We start from the raw sequence: 19,370 nt of genomic DNA, 5'->3' as shown, positions 1-19,370 counted from the left end.
GTTATAAGTTTACTTCTTAACTGATAGTTAACTTCTATTTAGTACAAGATGTATCAATTTTGAAGGAATATCAATAGTTGTTTTTTCTACGTGAATGGTTTAAATATTACTTTGAAATGGACATTTCCACATAGATTATGTTTCTTTTATTTCTTGAAATGTTCTATGATTTTTTACAGTATGGGGAGGACACTGGATGTTTCTCTACGCGAACCTTCTATCCTTTCATTCATTTAATGAAAAGCAAGGTGCGAAATTACTGTCAAATTTATTATAATGTAATTGAACAGATTAGACTACATTTGATACTGCTAAAATGAAGCTTGAATATAAGGAGGATAATGAAATACGATCTCACATGTTTCATGATACTTCAGGATTGTGATTAAATTCGAATATAAAACTGTCATTTATAACCAACACTCATGTACAAACAACGATTTCTAGTTTTATTTTTGTAAAATTTGTATCACTCTTGAGTCTCATCGATGTCTGTGATTCACGTCATATTCAGTTACATTATCAAGTGAGATGTAAAGGTCTCAATGAAAAAGGTTTCTCTCTTATTCATCTTGAATAAGAAGTGTGAATTGAAATTATTGACCAATACGTTTTTAGAACCCTCTAATAAAATAATCAAACTCAAGAGAATCAAGGTTCCAGTTGTGTACGAAAAATAGAGAATTTGGGCTATGGTGATAGTAATCTGGAATTTTGGTTGAGTGTATCTCTATTTCTGATAATATTCAGACTTTTTTCTCCTTGTGTATTTTTCGTTTGATGACATACCGAGTGTTCGTTTTAGATGGTGATTAAGAATGAATTTTATTGAATGAGGAAACATTTTGACAGTTTCGTAACCTGGATTCGTGGAATGGTTTTCCACGATCACTATTGCACAATATCTAATGCAAATTAGTCTTTTGATTGACTTATTTACAGGAGGTCTCCAGATCTAATATAAGGACTAGAACACAACTTATAAAATAAATTAAGAGTTTTACTGAAAACCAGAAGAATTTCTGCCAATTCAGAACTGAATAATAGCGCGAAATGAGTTGAAGATTATTATGAAATTGATGTGAATTTGATCTGAGAATCAAAATTACTATCAAGAGTATGATGAAGTGAATACTACTATACCCTCATATAGAGTTTAAAAACAAAGATATGAGAAATCTTGAGATGAATTTAAGATTCTAACTACGTTGTTGAGTGGACATTACTTTCCAAACTTCGGCACTTCAAATGAAACAGTCATTCTGTTGTATGAATAAATATTTCATAAATTTATGTAAATTGAGAGGACATTGAAGTAAACAAGAGTTCTTTAGCTTATTGAAATTACATAAACTCTGGAATGATGTTCTCAAAGTATTTGTAATATAATTTTCAAATCAAAGTCCGAATCTCACAATATTATTTCATCATTACTATTTTTAATTTTGTTTTTAACTTCAATACATCATACTCTAGAGCTTATTGATTATTTAAATGCTTTGACAGTACGAATTATTCTACTGTATAAGTAGCCTATCCATTATAAAATTGATTTAAGAGATCCCCATTGGAAATTGATCATGAATTGAATTGGTAAAAATTAAGAGTACTATATCTCAATACGGCCCAGAATTGTTGATTTTTTGTGAATGGGCGAGATGTTCCGAATCAATTCAAATTCAATTTCATGGTCATGATTTGAATTTTTTGTCACTTTTATTCAAATACTACAATTATTCTAAACTTTGATGAACTATCAGTACAACCCGACCCTATTTCATGTTATTTTAAATACCACTGTTATAAAATCACTATCATAGGCTTCATAGTACAAGCAGCAAGCAGCAAGCAAGCAAGTTGGCACGTTGATAGTGTTAAATTGTCCGATTAATGCAACCGAATAAACAGCCAGCAGCTCTGTCTATTCATTAGAGGCGGAAGCCGTCTAAAGAGCAGCTCTAGGCCTACATTGTGTGTGAAAAAGTGACACGCCTTCACACAGTCGCGAGCATCAACATGTGAACGGCACCATCATCATCATCACTATGTGACACTCATCAATGGAAACTTCTAGTAACTCACCATTAACCATATAGTAACCATCTAACTATCTACTGATCATCGCCTTAACCATAGAGTAAAGAAAACTATATTTTCATTTCTTTCATCTCACACATTTTATTTCTTCCGTCACAACCCGGTCGTGTGTTAATGGGAAAGATATTTTATATCCTTCTTAGAGAATCGACAATTATTTGTTGAAACACCGCCGATTTATGAAGTTGCATCACATTATTATATTATCGTTATTCTAATTGCATTCTATCTTTATTCTCATTGATTGATTATTTATACTTTTTGATATAATGTATAATAATACTTTATACTTTTACCGTTGGAAATATAATAAATAAATAAATAGATTCGTTTATTAACTAGCATTATAGTCATTTAATGTGAATTAGTGTATAAGCCAGTAAATATTGTAACATACATAAATGAAGAAATCTAATTTAATCTAATCTAATCAAATCCTGGGATTAATAATGTCATGTTTAAATTGAATAGAATGGAATTACTTCTCTACTTGATGACGTGCTTAATGTCAAATCTACAAGTTGACCACGGATAGAGGATTATTCGTCATTATTCATTTTCTCAAAAAATTACAACATTGAAATGATCGGGAAAGAAGAAATAAGGATACCTTGATGACGCCCACAATGCTGCTGGGTAATGGGAGAAATGATTATAATTATGAATGTGTCTACAGTTTTAGATGAGTTCCAAATCATTAGAAAGAAGGTTTGCAACTCATATCTGTCTGTTAACAAAACTTGTACTATAGAGAAACCGTTCCAACGGGAGGACCGATATAGCACAACGCTAATTTAGAATCAATAATACATTGCATGGATTTTGAAACTGTATATATGTAAATTACCTTTCCAATCATGCTCCATCTTCAGTTTTTTTTCTCTGTTTAACAAATAACAAATCTGCACAGATTCTGTAGGTTTCCTACAGCTATTATAAATGTAGCCTTGAACTAAATTATTCCAAGTAATTTATTTTGTAAAACATTCTCATTTTGATAGAAATATACAAGCCTTCGATGAAAAACAGCTTTATTTTCTCAAGGAGTGGAAAGACATCAGTGACAGGCTACAGATATCCTTGGAACCGGAGACAGTTGGGAGCGTCGATGTTGATGGCATCGTCGCCACAGTGGAGCAGCAGTTGGGAAGCCGATGTCGAGAGCAGGTGCTGAGTTCGAAGAAGCTGGTTTGCGAAAATTTAGTGAATATCTGGAGGTGACGGACGACTTCCCATTGGTGAAGTGGCTGTTTAAAGCGAGAAATAAGCTGATTCGCCTCAACAGCTACTCATTCGTTGCTGGCAGTGGACTTAGCTCGCTGTGCAATTTGAGAAAAGAAGAAGATGTCGTTCACTTCTTGGGAGAGTGCCCTATCTTGAAGAAGTTCAGATGGAGGTACTTTCGGAGGAGAGTGTTTCAGACGAACTGCAGCCCTACCTGAACGGCGAGAATTGGATGTCTGTGGGAGCCTACTGCAGGCAGGGTGGAGCTACATATAGGCACTGATTTCTTTGGGTTCAACTATGAAAATTCCCAACCTACCCAAATGCCAACAAATGACCTGGGATATAATCTAGCAACAAATTAAAGTGTGGAAAATGAAGGACTAGTTATTTATTTATTGTATTTTATTGTTATCTATTTTTCATGCATTTTTTGTATTTTTATTGCAATCAATAAAGTCGTTATTATTATTTTTACAAGCAATCAATGCGAATCTCATGCTTTTATCTCAGTATATTGATTGAACATCAATCATCTCGGAAGATTTGGATGTATGCAGTTCTTCTTGGTATCTATGGACAAAAGTGACGCATTCTTTTGTTTATCGTTGCATTGACCATCGGTATGAAACATCAAGAATTCGCCTGAGGCCTGGTCCTGTAAAATAATCTGCTTGCTCTTGATTACGAAATCTCAATTCTGAAGAGGGTCACATTGATCAGCATTGGGCAATAATTGTAATTGTTCTTCTGGTGTCCATCGCGTTGTTCACACACTTCTCCTTCTTCCTCACATGTATTATCATCACTATCGTTTATCTCCTTCTAGATAATCCTCCCTTCTCCTCCATGCCACTTTCTTTTGTTGCTTGTGTCTTGTTTTGGCATTCTCATTAACACATTCTCACACCTGGATCAAACAAAGTAAGGCTTTGAAAGCAGACTGGGTACTCCGACCAGACTGATAGACTCCTGCTCATATTAACCCTCAGTTCTTTCATACTTTTGAGTTCTCTGAAACTTGTGTTGTGACTGCCGAATTTATCTAACACTTTTGTCATGCGAAAGAGATGGATTTTATTTGAATTGAATAGAGATTTGAAACTAGATTATATTGTCTACATTCTAGACTCAAAATGTCTACATTCAAAGTTGATTGATGGTCCATTTATATCAAAAGTGCAACCTGAAAGTTTCATTGCATTGATTAAATTATCACTAGTAGGTCAACCCTTTTCATTCTCTTCGAGACACAATCGGGTATTAATCCAGTTATCAAGTGTCATGGAAGGAGACCAGTAATTACTAAATGTCACCTTCACAACTACTCAGAAAGTACTGTAATGGTAATAGTGATTTATTGATACTAGTAATAGTGGTTATAGTGTTAATGATAAATATAATGATAGTACTATAATGGTAACAGTGATATAATGATTGTAATAATTGTATAGTGATAATATAGTATCATAATGGTAATATATTATATTACAACTTATAGTACATTACATGCTAGTAATGTTTAATTTTTTTTTCTATAAAATAACATGAATTGATTATTGGTTAAATTTATAGTGCCGTTTTCTATACTAACATCAGCTCTGGAAGGAATTATGCAAGTACATGAAAAGTTACTTCCATTGAATTATAGCTCCTGTATATTTTTTCATTCAATAGAAAATTATAATCGAGGAGATAAATCGGTCGTTTCAAATCTCACATCACTCTTTTTGGGAATTTTACTAGATATAGAAATTGATGAGGCTGCGGCTGTATAGCAATAAAATACAGTAGTATATTCTGATTTGGAAAGCTCAAGTAATATATAAGTAGCAATCATTGGTGCAAGGTTTCAACTCTACAATCTAAATAGCAGAATAAAGCAAAAGTTACTTTTACAATATTCGCAAAGTGTGTGACAAATATTGCAAGAATTCAATCACCAGTTAATCAGATATCGCGCAAAGTATATTGATTATCACTTAATCATGGCATTTTTATCAGTGAATGTGATGGGCTGATGGTTGAGCGTAGACTTGTTATCGGACGAGACGACGGCAATGGCAATGTTTTGACGCGTGGCTCAGCAAATAGTCCAGACTGATTATGTCATATATTTAACAATGAGGGACGTTGAACTTGATTCAGTTGCATGATCTGTATGTGCCACATCTCTCCATTGCCAATCATTTATTAAAGCTGGAACAAGTTTGAGTTGGTGTCTCAAGCACTATTCCAAGGTCTGTAGGTTGCTACTTTGGCGTCAGTGCCACTAGATACTAAAAAGTTATAACAGAGGTGCACACTGTTCATAAATTATGTTGAATCTGCACATAGTTGCACGAATCTTATCGAGAATATGGCAAAAGCGAACAAATTGCTAGGAATCTTAAGTTCGTCAGGTTTGAAATCTTCTTATAATTTAAGTAGTGTCCGTTGGACTAGCTGTAGCTACTGTCCTAGTTTTCAAGAAATGACAGAGATTTAATGAATTGGAATGTCTGATTGATATAATTATTATACAATTACTTTTCTCATGATTAAAAAAGTTATGAAATATACCTCTATATAATTCTGATTTATTATAGAAAAATTGAAGCGTTAATTTTTTGTAGAAGCACTTGCGTTTCTGAAGTTATTTTTAAAACATTGCAAAGATTATAACTTACTCCATATGAGTAAGTTAGTATAGTATGAGTAAGTAAGTATGTATTTATAAAGAATCATGAGTGCTGAAAGGTTTCATTATATGGATATTTATGGTTGTAGATGATTCTTCAAAATTATTCCTCTATTTCAATTCATCAGAATAAACGTAATTTTGAAAATCGTTTTTCATAATCATTTGAACCGTATTAAGCCCGGGCCACACTTATCATGCAGATTTCCGATCCCACTCCGATCAGATCACATAATATATGATCAGTGACAACAACGGCCTGTTGATATCATCTCCGTCATGAGATCCATCTCAACAGTATCCCTCCAAAAAACAATGTACCTAAAATACAAATGTATTCTCGGTACATTGCTCCACACTACAAAAAATATCGTATAATCCATGAGTATAATCGGAAAGCCGCAAGATAAGTATGACCCGGGCTTTTCTACTGAAATATAATTTCTATAATCTTGTGAATATTTATTTACATTTCATAATACACATATCAAATACATGATTATAGAAGGACCAACAGGCCTAGCCCAAAAACGTTTAATATTTGCAGTTTAGTGTGAGGAGTTGATGAGTTAACAAATTAAACGTACTACTGATCTCTTGACAAATTGAATGCATAATTTACGAGCTGATAAGGGCCTATCATTTGAGAACAATAATCGGATATTATAGTAACAGATGATCGAAACTATAGCAAATTTGTCATTTCAAACATGGTATTTCCTTTGGATCATGTTAATCACCATATTACTAATTGTCAAGATTAATTTTTACTGATAGCTAACTTTGGACACACTCAAGATGTCACTGTGTCGAATCACTTAATCTGTGACAGTCACCTATCTGTGACAGATGATTTCTACCAAATGTCGTAATATAGAATCGTTAAATGGAATTATGGATAAACAGTTGATGGTCATTGTTCAGACGTTCAAGTCCACAGACTTTCTTCTTATTTCTAATTTGTCTTAATGTTCTTGTTAGTAATGATGTTGATATCCGATAAACCTATCTCATTTTGGGGTTTCCAGCTCTTCTTCATGAATACTTTTGTTACTACTTTCGAAAATTTTTCTTGGAATGAGGTTTCGATCGACTCAATCCTGGTTGAGTGCCAACAAGTGATTTTTTTCAATATTTTGAACGTGGGCCAATAAACTCTCTATTATGATGAGTGCCAGTATGACTTAAAATTTGTGATTCTATCCTCACTGATTCAATTCGAATAGAAGAATTCAAATATCAAATTATTATACTTTCGAATCGGTTATCATCATAAGAATGATTCATACACAAGTGATTTCCTAATTACCTACTAGTAATGTATAGTAAAACATTTGTGTAACATAAAGCATATCCCATGGAGATAATCCATGTTTATTTCTGGATTCTAATCTTTATTTTCGAGATCCCTCCCTGTGAGGCCTTTTCTGTGAAACGTATAGAGCCGGGATCACACCTGTCATGCATGACTCCGATCCCGCTTCGATGAATTATATTTGAATAGCGGTTATATTTCATTTTTGTAGCATGGGTCAAGCTATTCATGTAAGACATTTCTTCATGAAAAAAGCGCAGAAACAAGGTGTAATTTTGAGGAACAAAACTTGATTATAGTTCTTATCTGAACCTTATTTTGAATGGTACTTATTTCATACTGATGACTCCGAAAAATCCTGAAATTATATAGATGAATATTTTTTGAATTTCAACTAAAATTTTCCCCTCTCCTGCACAATGTAAACCATACAATATTATGAATCAATCATGTGTGTATATTCCGAAATAGAAAAGTATTATCAATTTTATTGGCGACAATATTGAGAAACAAGTAATATTTTTGTTTACAATTATTCGCTTCTATTGTAAATGCATATGATTAGCATCCTGTAACAAGGTATCTTGTAATATCAGTGTGCGTGCCTGGTCAATAATGCTTAATAGGATTATAAAAACCAATATTTTTGTAGTATCCGTGTGTACACTCCGAGAAGAAAGATAAGAACGCATTCCTTGCGTCTGGGGTTCAAGATAAGAGCGGACCGATGTGTAATAATGTTATTTTAATGAAGAAGTCTTGTAAGAGGAACAGAAGGATCGAGTGTAAAGTAAATGACGGAAGGATTTATTGCCAATAATTATTTGAATCGGATAAGAAAGAGGGCTGAGTAATGGTGGAGGACGGAGGATGGATGTCAGCCGAGGAATGTGACTTTGAAGGGATGAAAACGGTGGTGTACCGCAGGGCCGCCTTCTAGGGCCAACTCGCTTTTTTGTTAATCTGTCTTCTCTCGTATAGCTTTTTATTTATTGATCTCGCTCTCGCTTTTGAATAAACAAACTCACACACGTTGTGTGCTGCTGCGACACATAACTATATAAACAGACGCACGCGTGCGCGTGCGACTGAGCAGAAGAGGTGCCGCTGTGATTGTTTTATTATATCTTAGATGTCCTATCTGTGAGCGAGAGTCGTTGATCGTTGATCGGGAACTCATTAGGAAGCCATAAGAGCGATAATAGCTGCGTGGCTAACCCACAATGATTCACACGGTCAGTCACTGCATTCCAAAAACGAGAAAGACGGAGAAACACACACAGTCAACCAGTATGTAGGGCAGGAAAAAGAAAGATATCCTTTTTTAAAGAATTAACTTGTCACATGCCGTGGTGGCGCCCACACCTTTCTCTAGTCTTTTTTCTTCTTGTTTATTTTTCTCCTCCTCCCACTTCTTATCCTGCTCGATCCACACACCACTTTATTTTTTATCTGCATCCCTTTTAATATCGGTGTTCCATCTAGCATCTAGGTGTTGGCTGTAGAGCGTAGCGCCCTACCATTTTATTATTGAGCTGCGCGGCTCTCAATCAAGATCACTGTCACGCCTAATGACCTGGCCATCTATGCTAATAAAGTCATCGGTGATTACTCTCAATACGATTCTTATCTGGGGTGCCCCTGCCACCAACGTCAACCACAAGAATGCACCGAATTTATTAGTGGTAGTTTTCTACTGGTATATAGACTAAACTATGGTCCACATAATTCATTTCTTCTTTATTGTATTTCTCAATTGAACAGTAAGTCTTAATCATTCATTCCTATGGGAATACCACATAGTTATATTTCTCAATCATACATTAATGATTCTACAACCATTTATCAGTCATGGATTGGTACGTGGTGAACTATGAGAAATCATGCAATTGGAAAATATTCAACACTTGATAATACAGAGAGTGGGCTTGATGGACAACATTGTTAGAAGGCATTGCACAACTGCATTAATAATTGAGCGACCAATCCAATTATAGGCAATTCAATAATAAAGCTGTAATTAACCACAAAAACTGTATGAAATGAGGCATGAATCAATTGGCAAAATATGCTCATTATAATGAAAAAAGATACGAGATAGAGAGTATGAGTATTTTGTGAATGAGGAAAACCTTGAAAACAAAAGAAATGAAATACCTCTTTGAGAGAGAATCCTCCTTGTTACTTACATTTTCTATTTGCTGCTAACATGAATAAAAAGGCTTTCATCATAGGTGAAGCAGTCTTGGCTCTATAGAAATTGGGCGATAACATTCATTCTTCAACACATTCCAGTTGTTTGGTTGTTTATTAATAAATTATTCAATTCAGTATGAAAGTCAACAAATATACCTATATTAAGAACGTTGAATGATACAGGTATCGACGACAAATTCTTGTGACATTGATTCAACATAAGAAATTCTTAATTATGAGACTAAATACAAACACGTATATGAAACGATAAATGTAATATGAGCTCCTAGCCAGTGAGTATAGAATGTAATCTTTGTCTATCTTCATATTCCATACTCACTGCTCCTAGCAGGCGACGGATAGACTTTCCACACAAGTGCATTTTCTCGCAGAAAGCTGATTCATCAAATCACCATTATACCATGATAGAGCTCACTAGGATTATCTTAATATAGGTAGAGTTCCATGCATACATGGCGTTCCATAATGTCAATCTGTCATTATACTCTCTGTACTTGAACACGTTGATGGAGATTATTTCGTTGTCAAGAAATCGGATAAAATCTATTTCTCTCATTCCATTTAGTTAATATTGCTGACGATTTTGTTGGATCAACATGATTTGTAATATAACTGCAAATTTGTTATCTCATTATTCAGATAACAATCATATTGAAGTTTACAGTATTCGCTTCTCAATGATGCTTTTCAAATAACTTAATATTACAAGACACTTAATGCAAAAGCAGATTACTTTGAATTGACATAGAATATTTCAGTTTAATGATATTTCAGTTGAAAATTGGATAATAAGAACTAGTTTCAAGATTATTTCAATCAAATACTGTTTGATACCCAGTTCAGTAAAGGAACCCATTGATATTTAGTTTTTAATTTCCAATAATAATATGATGTATAATTATCTTGTATGCCTACTCTGCAACATTATTTAGAACTTAAAAATTTAGATCATTTTTATTAAATTTTATCATTCAAATTATTAAGTGAATAATGATCATGTATTAGAAATGTAATAAACATAGACCAATGTGAAAGTATTTTTTATTAGTTTTTGGGGCCTGGGATAACGTTCTTATCTCGATGAACTCTAATGTGAAAATTGAGTGGAGGCCGCTTATAAGATGTTCCAAGTGACATTGATATGATATAATTACTGTTGATTGGAAGCAAGTGCTGCTCGACTTGAAGCTAACAGCAAAGGCGTTTGGGCTGGATCACATGGTACGCTTTAATTGGAGATCAGAAAAGGAATCAACTGAAGATAGTTTTAATGTTGTTACGAGCTTCATTAACTGTAAATAAAACATTCTCTCCAATGACTGTTATACCTGGATCAATTATTTTAGTGTTTTAATACCTGGAATAAATATACTGTTTCAATGTTGTTTAGAGCTTCATTAACTGTGAATAAAACATTCTCTCCAAAGACTGTTACACCTGGATTAAATTTGTCACACCATCCTTCTCTGGTTTGAGAAGCGTTAACTTTTACTGAATGGTTGGTTAACAGATCTATGAAAGTCAAGTCCATCAGAAACCATCAAAAACTGCCCAAATAGTGATTTCGTTGTGTGAATCTCGTCTTTCTTGGACTTTCATCGAAATTGAGTAGCCATATTGCCATCTTTTTTGGCCAATTTATAAAAAAATAATGATTGCAAAGTGCCTTTGCCATTAATTCATCAGTATAATATATAAGAGAAAGTATAAAAGATAGTATATGAATATAATATAAAAGATACTATATAAGTATGATATAAGATAGAATATGAGTATATAATGATTTGGGAAAACAAGTGTCTTGGCTGGCTCTGGTCTGGTGACAAAGTTCTCTCAGGTTGCACCTGATTAATTTCAGGGTTGGAAGCCATAAGATCCAATGGTGAAGGTCATTGAGAGTGATTATCCAGTTGTAGATAACCATCATCATCCATTTCTGGTAACCTCTTACCGAAGCAATCCGTTGCATGAACATACTGGTGCTAGACCTCATGCAAGCGTTGAATTCAGAATAACATATTTGCATAATTCATACAAGAGCTGCTCGAGTCCTATTCTCCTTCCATCATTCACATTAAAAAGAAGTATCTATGAGAATTATGAATGAAAAATGGGAATTGTATTTCACCGGCTTATTAGCGTGAGAATAAGGAGAAGCTGGAACAGCTATTATTCCAATTGTTTCCAGGAGTTGATTTTTGTGCTTTGCAGGTTTTGGTGGGGGATTTTTTGATGTGGTGTGTTGTTCGTTTGACCTGCCTCTGCCTTTCTCTCATGTATTTCCGTTCCTCTTCCAAAATCCGTACTCAAGTTCACCATTCTGCATGGTGGAAACTAGGTTGGGTTCCAACAATATTGTGCACCTATCCTTCAACTTGAAGAAAATTTTCATTTCAAGTCCAACAGCCTATATACAGTAGAGTTTTCTGCGTGAGTTGAAATTCATTGATCTTTTCTCACTTATTATTTGTCAATAATAATGATTTGGAGTTATTGGATTCAATATACTCCATTATAAGCGGAATTATAATCTTCATAGAGCTACTTAGTACAGTATTGTCTTACCCCTTGTCTTCTCTTCTTTTGTATTGATATGAATCAGTTCTGGATTTAGAAACTGCACTTCCATATTCCCCTATCAAAGTTTTTGGTAACAATTTTCAGTAGCAATTCTTCCTCTATTACTTATAGAGCATTTCTCTCCAGAAATATGTATATTCGTATATTTTATGGTGGGGAAGAACCTAGCTTGCCTCATATCTTATTCCCGTACTTAGAGAGAAACAGAATGCTCTCTGGACACTGAATGTCTTTTCCAAATGCTTGAGATTTGATATACAGACTATATTCCCACATCTTATTGAATTGTCAATTCGACTACAACTACGACTCAACAACTTTTAACATTCATTAATTCATTCGACCTGGAACAGTAGTATCCAACAATTTGATAAATCTCTAATGAAATTCTTTCTTTTCAAATTCAAATACTCCCAATAATTGTGCTACGTTCTATATAGTGGAATCGCAGATCAGGATTGTACCAGTACAAGTACAATAAGTAATGTGAATACGGTCTCATACTTTTCTCGAGAGAATGGTACTGCCGAATCTTTCAGAAGTAGAGGGAGGAATGATTCTGAATTCTGACTTGCTATAAGAGTGAATCTTCTCCAATACACTTACCGACAAGCTATCTATTTAATATAATTAACTTGCAAAAGCCCTTCCATGGTATAAGTAAATATAATATTCTCTTCAAAGATGGTTTTGTATTAGTACTACCTTTATAACGTTAGGAACATTTCCCTTAGAAAAATATATTAGTTATTAGTATTACCTTCTCTTGTTGGGATTGTAAGGAATCTTTCCCAGGGGAAGAAGTGTCAATGTGGTAATGTTTACCCAGTGATAATGAATAATAAACTTGATATTAGTTGATGTTATTTTATCAATATTCTTTCATTTGAAGATGAGGTTGATTCATTTCTTATAGGAGTGATTGATACTCTATTTCTACGCTTTTATGGAAAGAATACACATTGAAGACGATTGACTACTCAATTCATTAGAGAGCACTTCTGGTTTGAAGCAGTAGCAGCTTCACTGTTGTGTCTGCTTGGCACTTCTCCACAGAGAGAGAACCTGGGACTGTTGCTTCAAGCCCCGTAGACACACAGCTACTGCCTCCAAATTGTGTATTTTATTTGGGTTTCTCGGTCAATGCACTTCCAACTCACCCCCACCCACCCCTCTCAACCACCCCCAACTCCACGCCAACTAAAATTAGATTGATTTAGTAATAATGCTCAGTTCACCTTCTGTGTCTTCTCCATCTCCAATGTGCTCCTCTGCCTGTCTCCCGTTTCTCCATGTTTTCATTTCCACCTCTTCATGTCGTCTTTTAAATCTGTCTGGCCGAGCAAACCAAGGAGAAGGAGTAGACTGCATTTAGGGGATAAAATATGGGTAGAAAATTGAGAATTATGTAGTAAATTGTATAAATTGAGAGCAGTAAAACGTTGGAAGAGCAAAACGTGGTCTAAAATGGGGTGAGTGAGTTAATATCTGGTGGGCTTAAATTTCAAGATCAAAACGTAGAAATTGAATACGAAAAATAGTCTCGAGAATTTCGAATAAGAACAAGAACGCAAAATCTCCAAATCAGATTCTCATCAATCCCAGTCAAATTCTCAATCCTCCAATCCAAATAATACATTAAAATTATGCTTGGAGCTCCATTTTATAGATTAAAGTATATAAAATTTTCGAGTCACCAGTAGAATATTGCAGCATATCAGTTTGTAATGAAAAAAAAAATGGAAACATATTAGTCTATATCATTGTAACATTGTTAATGCTATCTTGTACATGTCCCTACATGTTCAAACATGATATCTGGTGAATTCAGTTTTCATCTGATTTTATAGTATGATTCAATTCAATAAATGAATGAGCACATCCGATGTTGCGTCTCTTCTCGGAACTTCAAGAGAGAAAAAGTTATAAAAAAGTAAGCGTAGAGTGAGAGACATAAAGAGAGTTTGAGAGCTGTTGAGAAAAATGTATCAAGAGAGAAAATAGATTCGAGTGCTAATGTGTTAAACGGCCCTACTGACATTCCTCTTCACAGATTTCATCTGCCAGCCAGCTGAAAGCCAGAATCGCTGATCGAGACTTGGTCTGAATCCTTTCCACTTGAGATAATCGCTGATCGTATTCACACTTCAACACATTAATATTTATTAATTTTCAAGAGTAAATAATCAGTTCATCTAACTTCGAGACTAAACAAAGTTTCAAATCATAAACAATCGTCGCAGAGAGCCTACAGATTGCAGACAAGATAAGTCTTTTATCGATCTTTCCTAAATGCATAACATTTATACCATCATAATAATATGAATTTGATTAGAGAGTTTTGATCTCTCATGGACAGATTTTAGAGTATTTAATTTTCATTCATAAGAATAAGATAGAAGTGAATAATTAGAACATTTTCCTTTTTCATTTCTCAGAATTCATTTCCAGGACTTATACATATTACAGATAACACATTTTTTTAGCGCAACGTTTTTCCACAGAATTTCGAATAGAAATTCAACAATGCTACAATCCAATGCTATATGGATCATTTTTGACATCATATTATAATTTATGATGGATAAATTATTGTGATTCATGACTAGTTTCCATTAATACTCATATTAGCTCATTGAATTGGAAATAATGAGATAATATTATAACAGCCTAATAATTCATATTTTTCCCAATTTATTATATTCGTTGTGGGAGTGGAAACTCCATAATGAATGCGTGATAAGTAATTGATTCCTGTTTGAAACATTGTGATTAGTTACAAGAAATTGTACTGTGATACGTACAATCTATTCACTAATAGAAAGAGATCTATTCACTTGATGAGTTTCAAATGAAAAAATAATTTGAACACTCTGGGAACTATCCGAATACTCCTCTCATGAATTCTATGTCACTGCAATACAAATTTCACATTTTAGAGAGTTTTGAAACGAAGTTTTCTATGAATCAGAGCTATGTTGTTCATAATGCTAGGTTGAGCGGCTGAGTAAAACTAGACCAAGCTATCAGAACGGAGCCAGGGAGGTGGTAGTTTGCCAAAAATCGTCTCAAACAAATGACAGCGTGTTGTTTACCGAGCAAAATGCTTGTAATGTTGTATGATTGAGTATCAAGTTTCAAAATTTCGTTTCCACTCAGCCATCAGTTTCATGGCTACAAAGTTGGAAGTGTGCATTCCATTCAAATCACAATGTAATTGAATGTGTTTTGCTTCAAATCTTTACATTCCTAACAAAATATTGCTATTTGGAGTGAATGAATCTGTTTCAAAACAGGAATCAATCCTCCCCATGATTTTACAAGAGAGAAATTATTCTAGGTAGGTCTTATAGCTTTGGATTGGAGAGCTTGGTTTTTCAAGAATTAAATGAAATGAATTTGCTATGGAATAGAAATAGAAGCTTTATCATGATAAACTTTATCATAATTATTTCTCCTCAAATAGAAATTCAAAAATTGAGCAAAAAGGACTTTTCCACAATTCATTATAAATTGAGCAAAAAGGATTTTTCCACATTTCATCATAAATTGAGCAAAAAGGATTATTCCACATTTCAACTTAAAAATTAATTCAGTAGATTCTATAACCCAATCATATAGATTTTTTTTTTGTTTTAATGTTCGATTGAAGACATTCCTAGTCAAAGACTCTTGACTTTTGAGAATCTCTTCTATTAAGCTCGACAGAGAGCTAACAGATACAGAAATCTACAAATTTAACAACGTTCTCATGTTAAATTTTCGGAGATAAAATCATTTTTGTGAATTTTAACCGATACTTAACAACTTGCTATGAAGTTTTCCAATATATCATCTTACATTCAACACAAGTAAGTACTATATAAATGCATCCTATATTCAATTCCATCTGTAACAAGTAAGTATTTAGGTCTGAATTCATCACCGATCCTTGTCAAAAATGGAAAAATTGAAAGCAATGTGCTTACTATGTTTCAAAGATGGAAGTATGTGTAGTTTGTATTTTTCTGTGAATCATCAGTAGAGTTTGACCATCAGAGTTTGTTGGCCTAGGCCCGATTTAACATTAAACACTGATTAATCATCCTTTGTTGTTCTTTTGATTCATCCTCTGTTTCAAAATAATATATTAATGTTTGCACAAATACAATAAAATACTATTTTGGAACTTGCAAAAACGTTCAAAATTGCACATCAATTATTAATAAATAATACTTTGACAAACCTTCTGCAAGTTTGGACAGGAATTATGAAAGTATGAACTCGGAAAATCTCATACTCGTAGTTTTGTTGTGGATGCTTCAAATTGAATTGGAAAAATTGAAAACAAATTTGGTTGAAGATATGTGAAAATGGTAGAATGTGTTGGAGGACTCACCACACTTATCGCAGAGCACCTCCTTGACGGCTTTGAGGTTCTTGCGACTCCTGAAGACAGGCTCGCCGAGTACAGAGAAGTTGTGCGGTCCGACACCCTTGGCGAACACCAGGTACTTGCCGCCACGCTTTATATTGGTTCGCAGCAGTTCGCCCGGCCTCATCGTGAAGTTGTAGCTCTGGAGGCAGGGCGCGTCCTGCGGCGAGGAATCCCCACCGGAGGCGGAGGTGCGCTCCTTGAAATGGAGGCGGACCTGACTCCTGAGGCGGAGCCGCAGACCCGCCGGTCGCGAGGAGTCTTTGTGCACGCGTTGGACGACAAACGTGACCGCGTAGGTGCCCTTGTCTCGCACGGGGCTCCTCGAGCGCGCCTTGCCTTCGAAGACAGTGTCCGCCAAAAACGCCCTCGCCGACACTTGGTTAGTGTTGTCACCGACATGCTGGCACGGGATCGCCCCCCTCGGTCGCAGACTCGACTTGGGCGCAAACCCCCCTGCGCCCCTTGGCCACCTCAACACTTTTGTTCGCAATGCACTGTTCGCCGATGTCCTTGAAAGAGGCATCACCTCCGACGGTGTCCTTGACAGTTGCATGCCCGAAACTAGCATGCCCCCTGCATTACCACCGCACACCCCACATTGCCAACCCCCGCAACACACCAACAACAAAATAATCAGAAATAAAGCGCCGAGGGATGTGAAGGGCACTCGCCCCCCGGCGCCACCCCTCCACTCGCTGCCCCTACTCGTCATGCCTCCCTGGCCTCCACTCGGCCCCCACCGCCCCAACAACACATCTCCAATCACTAAGCAGTCGATGAGTCACTAATTTCTGTCGTTGATGCCACTCAATCCTCAACAAACACACATTTCTCTTCACAAGTCACATCTATAGTTGAATGAGTCACCAATTTTTGTCGCAGTTGTTGAATCGTTTACAAACACAAATTTCTATCGCAGACTATTCTAATGATTCAGTCATGTATATTTGTCACTTTTCCAATGGAAACCACAAAAAATGATAATTTAGTCGTCTATAATGTGAAATGACTCATTTTAGTATGGAACACACACGTTGCAATACACAATGTATTTCCCAAGACGAATTATTGTGAATTGTGATGAGTATCTCTAGCCTATATTGGACTGTCAGTCGTTATTTTGATTCAGCACTTGGAATACTGATAGTTTGCTTTGGACGAAAATTGAAATTTCAATAGACTAATCACAATAATCTTACGAGCTTTTAAACGCTTCTAGACTCTTCTCAATTTGTTAAGCTTTTGGTATCTAGTTAACTAATTTTGAAATTATTATTTAGCTTCGATCTTCCTTACAAGTTTATGTCTAAATTCTATAGAATTCGCTACGAGTTTGATTCGCTTAATCGGGCTGCTGACGACGAGGTATTGTCGGATTACACCTGCTAGTAACTACAGGAAGTCGTTTGGCCAGGGAGAACCTTGTCGTCCAAGTGTCGGCACCAGATGATGGCGGTCTACTATCGAAATCGGGCGGAGGCAGTGGGCACGAACTTGAATCATTCGTCGAGAGTCCGAGAGGTAGGTGAGCTTCACAACACGCGGAAATTGTAACTACCGCGGGGTACATTGTACGAATTTACCTTTTCCAGTGTCTATGAGGTCCCAACAGCCTCAAATGTGTCGAGGAGTTGACCTTAACGTTTGCTAAGCGTCTGCATGTCTCCATCAACACATCTTAATATCGACAATATTTCATTCAATTTGTTACAAAAAGCAACATAAAAATCAGTAACATATACAGAAAATTTACCTGAAGTTCATCAGAATTCTATTAAAGTGTATTCTAGACATTTTGCATACATATTTCATAACAATCTTGAAGGAGAATTCCAATATTGTTAATTTATAGCTCACTATTGTGTTGAAGATTTAGTGTTAACGATTTGGTTTTGTATCAATGAAAAATTATTTTCCTCTTAGAGGTATTGTAGGAAAATGACAAATTGAAACGGTTTACTTCAAATGACAAGTCAGAGGAATTATTATACTCAATTACTAATTAATGATTAGCTGGTCTCACACGACTTGGGAAAAAGTACCATTCAACACGGTTTATCTGCTGGATAATCACCTCTTCACTTGAAATTTTACTAATGTAGCACCACAAATGAATCTATCCTTGAGTCGCACAAAGAATTTTCCGAAATTTCCCGAAAAAATCACTTTTCGCACTAAATAAATTCCCGATTTGGTAGGTTGAAAATGTTACGATGTATTTTCCGGATATAAATGGTCCGATTTGAAAGGTTAGTGTAGCAAGTCCACGTGTGTTTCGACTATGATGAAAGCTAGCCGTCCAGCCAACACTAGACGGACACACTGGTTCCTATTCGTTGGCTCATTCGCTTCCTAACGCTAACTGATCCGATAGGCTTTTGTTTTTCGCACCGCCGAAGCTGAAGCGATGGCAGCGTGCTCCTACGGCCACTACACCAACTATCTGCTACTCCTACTTGCAATAGGACTCCCACCCTCAACGGTGAGTCCTGCGTTTTCATTGGTGACACTACTTTGTAGGATTTTCATTCTTCTCTCTTTATTTTCCTTGTCTCCTCCACATATCAGCCCCGTACTCTCCGAGTCCCTCCCAATACTATAAGTAATTGAGATAATCTTGATAAGGAAGTGAAGTTGATGATAAGGAAATATCCATTGAGGTGAAATTATTCAATTATCTTTTTTATTCATCCATTGTACAAAAACCTATAAACATAATATAATATGAATGAGAACTAGGCTCAGCCTGTATCCATCTCTCTCCCAAATTTTGGCATAAAGTTAATGTTGTCCACGGTAGTCTATTATTACGTTATAAAATCACACATCCCTGCTTCACC

General features: G+C 35.3%; 1 protein-coding gene across 7 annotated transcripts in view; it reads right to left on the bottom strand.

Annotated features, from left to right (window-relative positions):
* The window catches only part of LOC111055253 (protein vein-like), a 133,162-nt gene extending 114,251 nt beyond the window's left edge, over positions 1–18,911 (bottom strand). For 6 of the 7 annotated variants that reach the window (XM_039437739.1, XM_039437740.1, XM_039437741.1 and 3 more), the window contains exon 1: positions 16,492–17,737. In XM_039437739.1, the coding sequence (XP_039293673.1) occupies positions 16,492–17,242 (751 nt within the window). In that variant the 5' untranslated portion in view covers positions 17,243–17,737. Of the gene's footprint in view, positions 1–16,491 lie in introns of all 7 variants that reach the window. The other variant, XM_039437737.1, reaches the window with a different exon arrangement.
* Positions 18,912–19,370: the final 459 nt, after the last annotated feature.

The sequence above is a fragment of the Nilaparvata lugens genome, chromosome 11 (genome assembly GCF_014356525.2).
Source record: "Nilaparvata lugens isolate BPH chromosome 11, ASM1435652v1, whole genome shotgun sequence".
Lineage (NCBI taxonomy): Eukaryota > Metazoa > Arthropoda > Insecta > Hemiptera > Delphacidae > Nilaparvata > Nilaparvata lugens.
Note: the sequence above shows the minus strand (reverse complement) of the source record. Positions and strands in the feature narration are given on the sequence as shown.